We start from the raw sequence: 12127 nt of genomic DNA on the forward strand, positions 1-12127 counted from the left end.
TCCTTGACTTCAGATTCTGTAACTACCCGTACATCTCTTCGTGGGGAGCGAGATGCCACAGAGGTGCTTGTCCCCATGTGAATTAGCAACGTGGATACAAACTATCTAACTAAGCATTTGGAACAATCCCATCACCTATCCCTCATTTTGCTTAATGTTTGATATTTTAAACCTATTCACTTTCCAGTTGTTGAGTCTTTTGGAAATAAAAATGTCAAAGAAGTATGTAGCATAGTAGAAAGATGAATTATAATATAATTATTAGATACAAGAGAAATTATGTAGCTTGAAACATATTTATTAAATATGTATTTGATAAATCAGTTTTGTTTTTAAAATATGCAGGGAGAATTAGGAATGTTACTGTTCACTCTATGACAATATATTCTCCCAGGCAAACAAACATTTAAAAATATTTACTATACACATTGCTAATTATATATATCATAAATGTTGTATTTGATTAATTGTACCTTAAAGGAAAACTTGCGGTGTATACGATCTTCAGGTCCAACGGGAGATATGACATAACTAGGCAACGGTATGCTACCCAAAACAGTTTCTTCTCTGCTATCTATTGAATGGAAAAAGTGAGTCACTGTATCTTTTCAATAGGATATTCTCCCTATACAGTACCATCAAACAGTGGAGAAAACAGTGCCTATTATATTATGCTCCTGAAATTTGTCCCATTTCCAATTTTTCGTTTTTTCACCCAGAAGAATAAGCACTCAAAATAATTCTTCTGCTGATATACTTCCAGTGACTAAAGAACAGAAGAGAGGAACTGAAAGAAACAAGGCCACCAAAGTGACAATTTATTCAAGTGCAAGGAACTAGTGATTCAAAAAAATCTACTGGCATACCAAAGACATCTCTAGGCACTATTGTCTCCACTTAAGCAGCCAATCTGCCCTCTCCCCTCCTCAACAGCCCCACCCCAAGGAGTCAGCAACTTGGGGCATTTATACACATGCTCTGGGAGGCTCGGGGTGGGGGAGGGGCTTTAACTAGAGCAGTTCTGGGAGCTGCTGTAATTAAAGCACCCAGAGTGTCACGTGTATCAGCGTCCCCACGCTGAAAAATGGCGGCAGAGGTGCTTTAACTAATCCTTGCCCAACGAGCGTCAATTAAAGTGCCCCCAGTGCCATTTTTCAGCATAGGGACACTGATAATCATGATGCTGGAGTCTGCCAGAGCATGGTAATTACAACACATTGTAATTACAGTGCATGGCAGCAGCTTCAATACAAGCGTTTAGGCACCCCTAGTGACTCTGCTTCCTCTTCCTTCCCACCTTGCATTAACACATTGTGCAATGCTCTGAGACCAACATATAATACTACATAGATTTTGATGCCAGATAACTGTAATGATTTAAAAGTCTGTAAACCTGCATGATGTAAGATAGACTATCAAGTGTGACTCATACATCCAACTTATTTTCTAATTAATTACGTAAGCAATTATAGAGCTACCATAGTCTATATATGAACAAACATTCTGGGTACTTGCAGACTTGGGGAAAACACAAAACGTCACTTTACTGTAACCTCAGTGAGCTCCTGCATCATCCCCAGCGCAAGACCAGAAGAGGCAGAGCTTTAGTTGCACCCAGCTTACCCAACATCTGCAGAAATCAGGCACTTGGGGGGGTGGTTGGCACATTTATCTAATTCAATCATCTCCAACCTTTTTAGGTTGGAGATCACTTTTGGAATTTAAGAGGAACTGAAGATCTACCTCCCCCCCAGCCCAGCAGGTCAGTCTGTGGGGAGGGGAGGGTGGAGGGGAAAGGGCCATTGGGGGGGTGGGACAGATCAAGGCCCCAGCCCTACCCCACTCCCTCCATCACCACTATGGCCTTGATTGCCACCCCCAGTGCTGGCGAGGGAGGGAAAAGCCCTACACAGCTGGGGTGGAGTGGGGGACAAAGCCCCCCTGTCTGGGGAATTCAGGGAGGGGGTGGAGGCACACATCACAGGAGGGCGGGGGAGGTGCATGTCCCCAGATCTACATGTGTGGTGGGCTGGTGCTGAGGCTGGGGTAACACCGGGCTCTTTCTGGCTGGGCTGCACTCAGGCCAGGTGGCTGTGGCGGTGGCAGCACTGGGAATGGGTCACTCCCAGCACTGCCACCATCCACGCTGAGAACAGTGCAGGCCAGGCATGGCGGGAACAGCCCAGAGCAGCCTTCCAGCCCATAGCTGTAGCTGTCCTTCCCCTGTGCGTGCCAGTCCCCAGCCCCGCATGTCCTCAAGGGGAGGGGAAGGCTGTACCCACCAGGCCTGGCCTGCAATGCACTCGGTGGTGGTGCTGGAAGCAAGGGTTGGGTTGGGGCTACGGTCTCCCTCTGCATGGCCCCACTCCCAGCACTGACGGTGCAGCCCCCCAGCCTGAGTGCAGCCCGGCCAGGGAAAGCCTGGTGCGCCCCAGCCCCAGCCCACCCTGCCCTGCCCCCAGATCCAGAGGCATGCACCCCCCTGACCTCCTGGGCTGCGTTTCCCCTCCAACCCGGGCCCCCTCGCTGTGCAGGGCCTGCCCACACTCCCTACATACAGCTGCTGGCGCTGCCCTGCATTTGGGGGGGCACATGCCCCCCCAATCTGTGCGCAGCAGACATGACTGCAGCTGTGGGCTGGGCTTTGTGCTTCAAGGCCTCTGCCCCTGCCCTCCCCCACCAACTGACCTGGTGTGCTCAGAAGAGTGGGGTTAGGGTGCACACAAGCATGCGCATGCTCAGTCCCCCCCTCCCCCCCAGCCCAGGATCCACTTGAAGAGACTCCAGGATATACCGATCAATCACAATCAACCAGGTGGTGACCACTGATCTAGTAGCTGATTGAATCATCTTTAGCTAAAAGTACCAAAGAGCCCCACTGAAGCGCCTGAGCTATACAGCTGTTGCACAGCCAGGTGGAAGTAATGTGCTGCTGCTTTCAACAGGGTGCATTTTTTTGGTTTTTGCTCCACATCTGTCAGCGCCCTTTGTGTTGCAAATTTCCTAAGTGCTATAGAAACTGGGTTTTTAACTTTATAAATTCATGTGCAGCAGGTGGGATGCAACGCCTCCATTTGGTTCAAGAAGAAACAAAGGCACAGAGAAGTCTAATGATTCGACACTGGAACTGGGATTCAGAGAGCCTGGGTTCTGATCTGAACTCTGCCACTGACCATGTGATCTTGGATAAGTCAGTCTCATGGGGTTTCTCCATAGCTGTAATAATACTTATCGAATGATATCCCAGAGATGTTATATTAATTAATGTTTGCAATGTGCTTTGAAAATGGACAATGCTAAATCACATATAAAATATTATTATTTATAATCTATGAACAGCTGGAAACCCTGGTCTCTTGTTTCCCCAAACCCACACCTTAGCCAAAACAAACTCAAATAAGCTAACAGTAATTTTGCTTACTGGTGAGGATTTGGATCACAAAAGTAATGTTAAAATAGTTATGTGAAGGGTATGGCATGGTTAGGAAAAAATACTGAACTTTAAGAGATGTTCAGAAAACAAGCCAAAATGTTTTCCAAAAAGGTCTCAGTTTCATGAAAATTATTTAGATCAGCCTGTTATCCGCTCACCTTTGTAGTAAAATAAACAATAATCAGAAAGCACGAACCATCGTCTTTTCCATAACCTCATTCCAGAGCTATCCTGAAATACAAAGAATTTAATATACTTTCTTTCCATTCAAATAAAATCTCAAAGATAGTCTACCTCAGCATCTAATTCTTATGTTATAACAATTAACAGTTATCAGAAATATACCAAGTATGTTATTTATTACAAAAAAATGAACATTTTGCTTTTTGTTTAGTGAACCATGATACAATGACAGAAACATCAAGTACAGTATCCAGTTACAGGATGATCTTTCTACAGCACAATTTTCAAACTTTTATTCACTAACTAAATTTAGATCTCCAGTATATGTGGCTCTATGAACAAAGGAGCTGTTGCCACGTATTTTCTCAAAGGATCTATCAGGCCATTAGGAAAAATAATCAAGTTATTAAGAAGGGAGATGCATTCCAATGAGGATTGCTTCCCATTTATGGTGAGTATAAGGACATATTAGCAGAGTAGACAAGAAAAGCGTAGTTGAACAACATACAAAAGCAGAAAAAAAACTCAGTAAATAAATGAGTTAAAATGTGCAGAAATCATAAAAAAAAAAGCAAGGAAAATACTTACTAAAACATTCTCTCACCAACCTTCAAGGTAACTCAAAAACTCTTTTAAAAATTCAATACATTCTATTAGACTTTTAGCTCTACAAGAGATTTTCAGCAGAGAAATAGGCATTGTCAAAAATAGGAAATAACATTGAAAAATTATTATAATTATGGACCTACTGAAATTGCAACAGAAGTGCCCTCTACAGTGGCTCCTTTAATCTTGCTGGTTTCATGGCGCACTGCCCCCAATCCCGATTGGCAGAGGGACCCTAGTATCCCTGACACTTGCTACCGATTGATGGGGAGGCAAAAACTGTTATTTTTAAATATGACATGGTTTTTATCTCCAGCTGCTCATTGGTCAAGGGGCCCCGCTGCTTGCTGCTGATTGGCCAGGAGGCAAAAACTGCTCCATATTTAGAACCAGGAGCTGCTGGAAACTGCACTTTCACCATGATTTCGGTAGGTCCCTATTATAATTTAACTTACCTAATGTTACTCTTAATTATGATGCTGAGAGTGTAGCTTACAAAATTCTTATAGGAAATACAACCGTTCAATAGTCAGAAAATATGGAGATGGCTATACTCTAAATACATATGGCGATGCATGTACCAAATTCTCATTCTGCTTTCTGTCAAAGGTTTACAGCATCCACCTAGAAACAAGTTTCATTTGTCTGGACTGCCCAGCTTCACATAAAAAGTGTTCTGACACTAGCCTCTCAATTTAATGTTTCCTATTACTTAGTACATTATTCCTCCTAAGAAAAGGGTGTCAAACCTACTGCTCCTCACAAGCTGGATCCAGACTGCAGGTCTCTTTGTGGGCCAGATCCAGATGCAGCAGTAGAGCAAGCAGCAATGGCAACCATGGGGCTTAAGGCCGATGTTACTTACCCTCAACAGTGCTCTATATCCAGTATTTCAGTGGCAGGCCTTACCCACCTGACCCCCAAATTCCTGGCACCTCTGAAAGCCCCGTCGGTAAGATTACATGATCTATATGTTTGACACCCCTGCCCTAAGAGATAGGGCTATAAATTATGTAGAGTGGCCCCAAAGCATCTTTTTCAAGAGCCTCAGAAGTTTCATGCTGTGAAGACTGACTGATACAACTGTTGAACCGGGGAGCAGGAGGTTGCAAATAAAGAGACAGAGCTGACTAGCTAGAAGATCTTAGGAAAGTCTTATTAAAAAAGCGGAGGTCATAAAAAAAATGTTAAATGAACAAGATGTCTGCCAAAATGCATCTCTGACAGGGTGGAAAGCACAGAAAACATTTTCTGGGCTGAAGGAGAGGATTTCCAAATGGGAATATCTGAAGTGCCATTCCATGTGCGCCCTTTCTTCCCCATCCTGATCTCACCTTAAACCTGTGCGGAGAGGCTGTTTCTTCTCCTCCTCCTCTTCCTTTTTTCATGTTGTAAGGGACAGTGACACATGCTAAATATACCTGCATAGGCTCTATCCTGTCCATTGCTTCTGCCCTTGGACAAATAGGGTATGTTGGGACTAGGTGATTGGTTCTCTTTAATGCTGTAAAGTGGGGAACACACATTGCTGTCTAGGAGGATTTGTTATCATGGACCTTGTTTCACCTTCACACCTGCTATTTGCAATCTAGCTGTTGGAAGCTAGGTGGATTACAAGTTTGAGGCTGACAAAGGGACTCATTATACATAAAACTGGTGAAAGGATGCATGGATTTTCTTCACTTTCCACTTGTCATCCACGAGGTCTGAGTTTGTAGATCTGGGTTACGTTTATGGCAACTTGGGCAAGTGCCAATGCAGTTGAATGACATCTCTATAACTAGCAGGGCTTCTTGGTCACTGGTCCCGAGTGCAGCAGTACACTGGAAGAGGATTTGCCTCCGTCTAGCACAGCTTGAATCTCCTTTAATCTTCTCTTGCCTAACACTGAAGTGCAGAAGGGGAATGGGTTGGGGCTCTGCTTTCAGTCAAAGCCTATGGACAGGCTCACAGGTATAGTACCCCACATGGAAAAAAATCCTACTACACAGTTCAGAATGGTAACCAGATTTAGGCAAGAGAGTTGCAGCCTTCATATTAAACCATTAATCTGTTGTCTATGTGTCATTGTTTCCATAACCATATCCAATTTTAAAGTAAACTTTAGGTGGCTGATTTCAGAGATGCTGAGCACGTATAACTCTCCCCTGTAGTAAATAGGAGTTCCAGATGCCTTGGATTACTGGCAGTCAGGCCCTTGTTCATTTGCTGTTACCTGAAAAAGCTCTCTTGGTTATCTGATGATTTTGAAATTCAAAGAAATAGAAACTGATCATCTCTCATACACACCTGTTTATGCAGCCAGCCTCGTACTACAACTGGAACATTAGGATTCCTCCGTATAGACTGGTCCCTCTTTCCAAAACTGTGAACTTTGTTGCCAGATTTTACAACCTGAAGACACATGTTTGGACATTACTAAAAAATACTGTATTAAACATACATTTTAGAATATATATGTTTCCTACTTTATTACACAGTAATAATTATAGCAGTTATAGTGTTTTTTTCAGATATAATATTTATAACAGTTAAATAAAGCCAGTTTAACACCATCATCAGCATACCAGTGTCCAAATGCACTTCCACCTCCTGCATGAATCATAACTATGAATGACGTCTAACCTTTTGAAAGATAAAATTTAGTTCTTCTGTGCTTGAGGGAAGCTCTGTATGCATTATCAGAACTGTTTGTACCAAAGCACAGAATGAGTCACACAGTCTCTCTCTCATGAGTACACACGCACGTGCGCCACGCAACAGAAATACATTGTACATGTGAACTTTATTTTTGTTCTTTTATGCTTCGTCTCATATAAAATTAATTTAAACAGAAGCAGTGCTTCATTTCCAGAAACAAACGGAGTACCAGAAAGGTAGTACTGCTGGTAGAAAGGTAGAACGTTCCCACAAACAGGGGAAGTTGTAGGACTCTTCTCAGGTGAAAAGCTGTCTGGAGAAAAAGGAAGTCAGCATGAATTTTTGGGGAGAGGACTTGTCCTGCTCTTTCAGGATCTATTTGCTTTACAGAGCTGCCCATCTCTTTCTGATATACCTCCTAACCCAATTTCTCTTCCTCAAGAGGAAGAAATCTCTTTTGCATGAGGCATCTCAGCTTCTTGCTTGCCCTGCAGAGGTCAGTTATATTGTACCCACCGTGTCTCAGTGCTTTACAAGGTGCTAGAGACATATCTGCACAGAAGAACATAGGATGAAATCCTCAGCACTTCTAACCACTGTTTTCTATTCAAACCTCTCTACTGAACTCGCAAGAGTATTAATGCTCATCAGGTGAAGACAAATAACCCAGCACTGGGAGTCAACAAATAGTTCTCATTTGAGGGGAATAATTTTGCCAAAACAACCAGGCAGGCAGCTCTACACCCTGCCATCAGGTATACCATAGAAAATTAAAAGGAACATATATAAGACAGAACCTTGCAACAACATTAAAGTAGACAGTGTCAGTTTAGATCAGGATTGTCCAGCTGAGGGCCAGGGACAGACATTACACATAAACTGGCTTAAATGATCAGAAACTGGTTTAAACCTGTAACAGAACATAAGTTCAGTGCACATAAACCACTTTCAAAATGGCATAAACTGGTTTAAGATAAACCTGGTTGAATGTAGTATCACACTTAACTGATCTGGGTCAAACTGGTTTATGCCATGTCTTCCCCAGACCCCTTCCTGGTTTAAGTCAAACCAGAGTCCCCCAGCATCTTAGATGATTTGCATACTTGGGCTGGGCTGTCTGCTCCAGAGAACAGAGCTGGCCCCGCCCATCTGCTGCCTAACCAGAGCTCCAGCAGACTGCAGGCACAGCAGGGTCTTCCTGGATTCCCTGGCTGCTCATTTTATCAATTCAGGCTCAGTCTTTCTGAATGTCTGCCCCTAGCCCAGGAGTTAACATGTGTCCAGGCTCCTGATCTGGGCACTTCAGCACTACTCCAGCAGCAGCTGCTGCAAGTCTCCAGGCTCTCCCTCCCTTCTCTGACTTCCACTGCCTGACCTCATCTCTGGGGGTGAGGCTGAGGGATCCCATAGCCAGGTAGCTTGGGGGGACCCAGATGTCCCATAAAATGCTGTACAGCACAGGGTGCCAGCATGGTACAGCCAGGCTCCAGCTGCACAGTGGGAGGGATCTACATAGCTCAAAGCATAGGGATAGTGGAGGGAGTAGGGACTGCAACCCCCAGCCATTCAGAAGTTGGACAGCCCTGATTTAAATTAATAAGATTCACCACTTTTTTCATATCGGTATTAGAATTCTCTAGTTCTAGTACAGACATCAACACAGGTGCATCTTAATGCTAAATTAATATAATAGCAGCAATATCTTATCAACTTAATTATTACATGTATTCTGTACTGAATCATATTAAGTTTAAACACAGAAGTGCCCCATTGATATAAAAGGCCTAAGGACAAATCAAAGCATCAATTAAATAGAGTTTCAGGTGACTATACAAATGGAAGAAATATTTTGCATTCCAGCTAAGTACGAATTTGGAAGCTAAGTGCATCTGTAATGCATCGATGACTACTACATTATTATACCATTGGAAGTTCTTAATACTAGAATGAATACATCATTATTTGCATGGTAATTTTATGCAACTGGGGCCCCATCTGGCTAAGCACTGGGAAAACATACAGTAAATAATAGGCCCATCTTCAAGATCTTACAGTCCATGGTTGAATTGCAACATAGCAACAAACAAAAGTGACAAAAAAAAAGAAGAGTTGAATTGTATAATTGGATGTTTAGGTCTATGCTTCATTATGTGATTAGTTAAAGATGTATCCACCCCATGCTTTGGACAATCATGTGAACAATCTTAATAAAACAAATATAAAACAATTAGATTGAAAAGCATAAATACAGGAATAATTAGAGAAATATATATTTTCAAAGGCAAGAACCCACTCTTTAAACAGCTGGCTCCTCATCATTTATGCCACAAATCCTTCAGATAACTACAACTGCTAAGGTGTCATATGAGGATATAATATTTCCATGGGAGCAAGAACCAGGCCATTAAGGACTCAGCTGGCGCATCCACACATTGCCTTATGGTGACATAGTGATGTGCTACATTGCTGTAAGGCACACTACAGTTATGTAGCAATCATGTGGGTCTACATGTTATCGCTAGCTATGCTGCCACAGCTGCACACTCCCTGCTTATAGTGCACTGCTGCGGTGAGGTAGTGGGGAAATCTTTGCGTGCCTGTACAGTGCAGTACGGGCAGTTACTGTGCCATATTTTAGTATTCCCAAAAGGAAGTACCAAAATACAGCACAGTAATGTTGCTGTATGGAGACACATAGACACACCCAGTAGGTCAAAACCTACACTACACTCAACTCCAATAAGAATAAACTGGAAGCCAATGCAGAATTCAATGTTCATTGCCAATAAAAATCTGGCAAAGTAAATTGGCTGCCCCATACTGTACTAGTTGAAGAAAACTCAAAGATCTTGAAGGTTAGTCCGCAGCAGAAGACCTCGGTGCAGAGATACATTGCAGAAGTGGCAATGAAAGATAACTACAGCCAGGTCCAAATCTGATATAAAAGAAGTTGGAACTTCCTAGCCAAAACAAGATAGACAATATACATCCAAAATTCAGAGACATCACTGCCATTTCTTCTGTTCATTTCTCCCACTTATGAACATTACCATCAGTTTTACCTGGAATGAACTTCAGTCAGCTGTGTTTTTCATCATGTCAGACCCTCATAAAAATCAACTAAGCTAAAATCTATGGTGTCTTGTCTCTTACTCAGGCATGAGTGTAACACTCAGTAGTAGTTACATATATGGGACATTAATCCTCTTTAACTTTAGGATATTATTTTAAAATACTAACTGAAGACAGAATCCTCTGTTTATTGAAACCCTACCAATAGAACAACAATTTTCTGCAGACTCACCAAAGCTCCTCTCTAATAGCTATGACACACTGATTTCAGGATTTGACATAAGGAATGTCCAAAGAGAGAAAACACCCCTACTACAATGGGTGCATTTTACATGGTGATTTAATAGCAAATGCTGCTATTCTGTCTGCTGCCCCTGAAACTCAGAACTCACTTGCTCTTTTCCTGTGGGCATAACAACCTCTACCTTTCTTCTTCCAAATCGCACCTTTAAATGCAATTTTTCTATAAAGACCCACAGGAACAGCCACTAAAAGATTACTTCACCAATATGAGCTTTAGAACTGCATAATGTATTTAAAGTATTTTTTGGTGTCAGATTACAACACTACAGAGTAGCAAATAAAATAGTAGGCTGTGTGTTTCTGCAGGATTAAGTGATATTAATAAAATATTACACCATTTTGGTATTGATCTCTCAGTTTATAGTGCTTGAGAATCAACTTTTAGTAATATTCTGCTCTAGGAAATCACTGCTTTTCACTTAATGTTTTTGGGGACTATGTACCTTTAGTTCTGATTAGAAGTCAACCCTGAATGCAATTTGAGCCCATATTTTCCTATTCAATTTTAGGAAAAGCAGTTTTCCCCTGGAAAAAGGTGGATAGCTACAGAGGAAGTACTGGAACTCCATTTGCCCACTAGAGAATCAAATAACCTAGAACCAAACTGTGGATTAAATGCACTGAAAATATTAAAATTTAAAAAATCCTCTGTACGCAAGATAATTTTGCTCAAGCTTCACCACATTGTTTTCAGTCTAAAATGCCATGCAATACAATTATATACAGGTACACAGGTGTCAACCAGAGAGGTCTTTATCAAAGGCCAAATTTAAATTGCAATGTAGAGTTAAAGCTTCATATACCAAACAGAGTCAAAATCCTAGGATCCAAACAGCCCATATTTTAGGAAATCAAAATTCACATTTTCCTATTTTTGGGGAGAAATAGAGATGGATGGTTGTATGAGAACTTCCTGACAATTTTTTGTTTAGTTTAGTTGTAAAAGACTAATTTCAATGAATGCAAAATGTTTCACAATTGGTTTTGACTGACTTCTGCTGAAAAACAGAATAAAAGCTTCCAGCAGAACCCTACATGCCAGCTTCCTCTGTGGGCTGTATCCTGGGCTTGTGGCTCCTGTGGTCACCTGCTGCACACTGCACCATAACTAGGAGCCAGGGGTCTGGAAATCTTAATTTGACGCATGGCTGTTAGTGCTTCTAAACTCTTCGCCTCCTTGCAGGAGGATTAATGCCTGCCTCAGACTCCAATGGAGCATATATGGGAATCTCAGGAAACGTGGTGGGGCTGTAGCAGTCTCTTTCATCAAGCCACTGCAGCCCTTTCCCTCATGAGCTGAGCCTGCAACCACCATGATGGAACAGCACCCTTATGAACTGCAAAGCAAGTGACCTTCTGAGGCACCTTTAAACTGGTTGGTTTCTTAAGGATGCTGAAAAGGGTTATTGGCTCTGTTCAGTAGCACAGTATCAATACAGTTATACAACAACCCTTTAAGTCAACCAACTTTTATGGCTCATTTTGAGCAAAAAATGGTGGATCTATAAATGGAATGATATGGTATATGCCTGAGTAATTTCATTTTTCAAATGGAATATATTAAATGTATAAATGAAAGCTGCTATTAAGTAACCAATAAAACCAATATATTTTATCTATGTAAAGTGAAAAGATTTTATATTGTCTCTTCATTTCTTTGAAAAAGTTTTGCTAATGAATGTTATGAGACTCATAAAAGAATCTGATATCTTTTCTACATCACAACTAAAATGTAATTTAGCAGTTTCTCCACTCAGACTTCAACACTGACCATCTGTGACCATAAAATCTGTCTATAAAGTTCAGTTTATATAACCATGAATTACCATTGGCTTTATAAGATGCTTAGTGCACTTTTCATAGTTTCATAGTTTCATAGATTTAGGGTCG

At 41.7% G+C, this 12127-nt stretch overlaps 1 protein-coding gene across 5 annotated transcripts in view; it reads right to left on the reverse strand.

Annotated features, from left to right (window-relative positions):
- Nucleotides 1-12127, reverse strand: part of LOC109299123 (pleckstrin homology domain-containing family A member 7-like) — a 273825-nt gene that overhangs the window by 121947 nt on the left and 139751 nt on the right. For all 5 annotated transcript variants that reach the window (XM_019519653.1, XM_019519652.1, XM_019519657.1 and 2 more), the window contains exons 4-6: nucleotides 6512-6616; nucleotides 3592-3664; nucleotides 474-574 (exon numbers count right to left, since the gene is read on the reverse strand). In XM_019519653.1, coding sequence (XP_019375198.1) covers nucleotides 474-574; nucleotides 3592-3664; nucleotides 6512-6616 — 279 coding nt within the window. The remainder of the gene's footprint in view (nucleotides 1-473; nucleotides 575-3591; nucleotides 3665-6511; nucleotides 6617-12127) is intronic.

This window comes from Gavialis gangeticus, unplaced genomic scaffold (genome assembly GCF_001723915.1).
Source record: "Gavialis gangeticus isolate Ggan-Ray unplaced genomic scaffold, GavGan_comp1, whole genome shotgun sequence".
In the NCBI taxonomy this organism is placed as follows: Eukaryota; Metazoa; Chordata; order Crocodylia; family Gavialidae; genus Gavialis; species Gavialis gangeticus.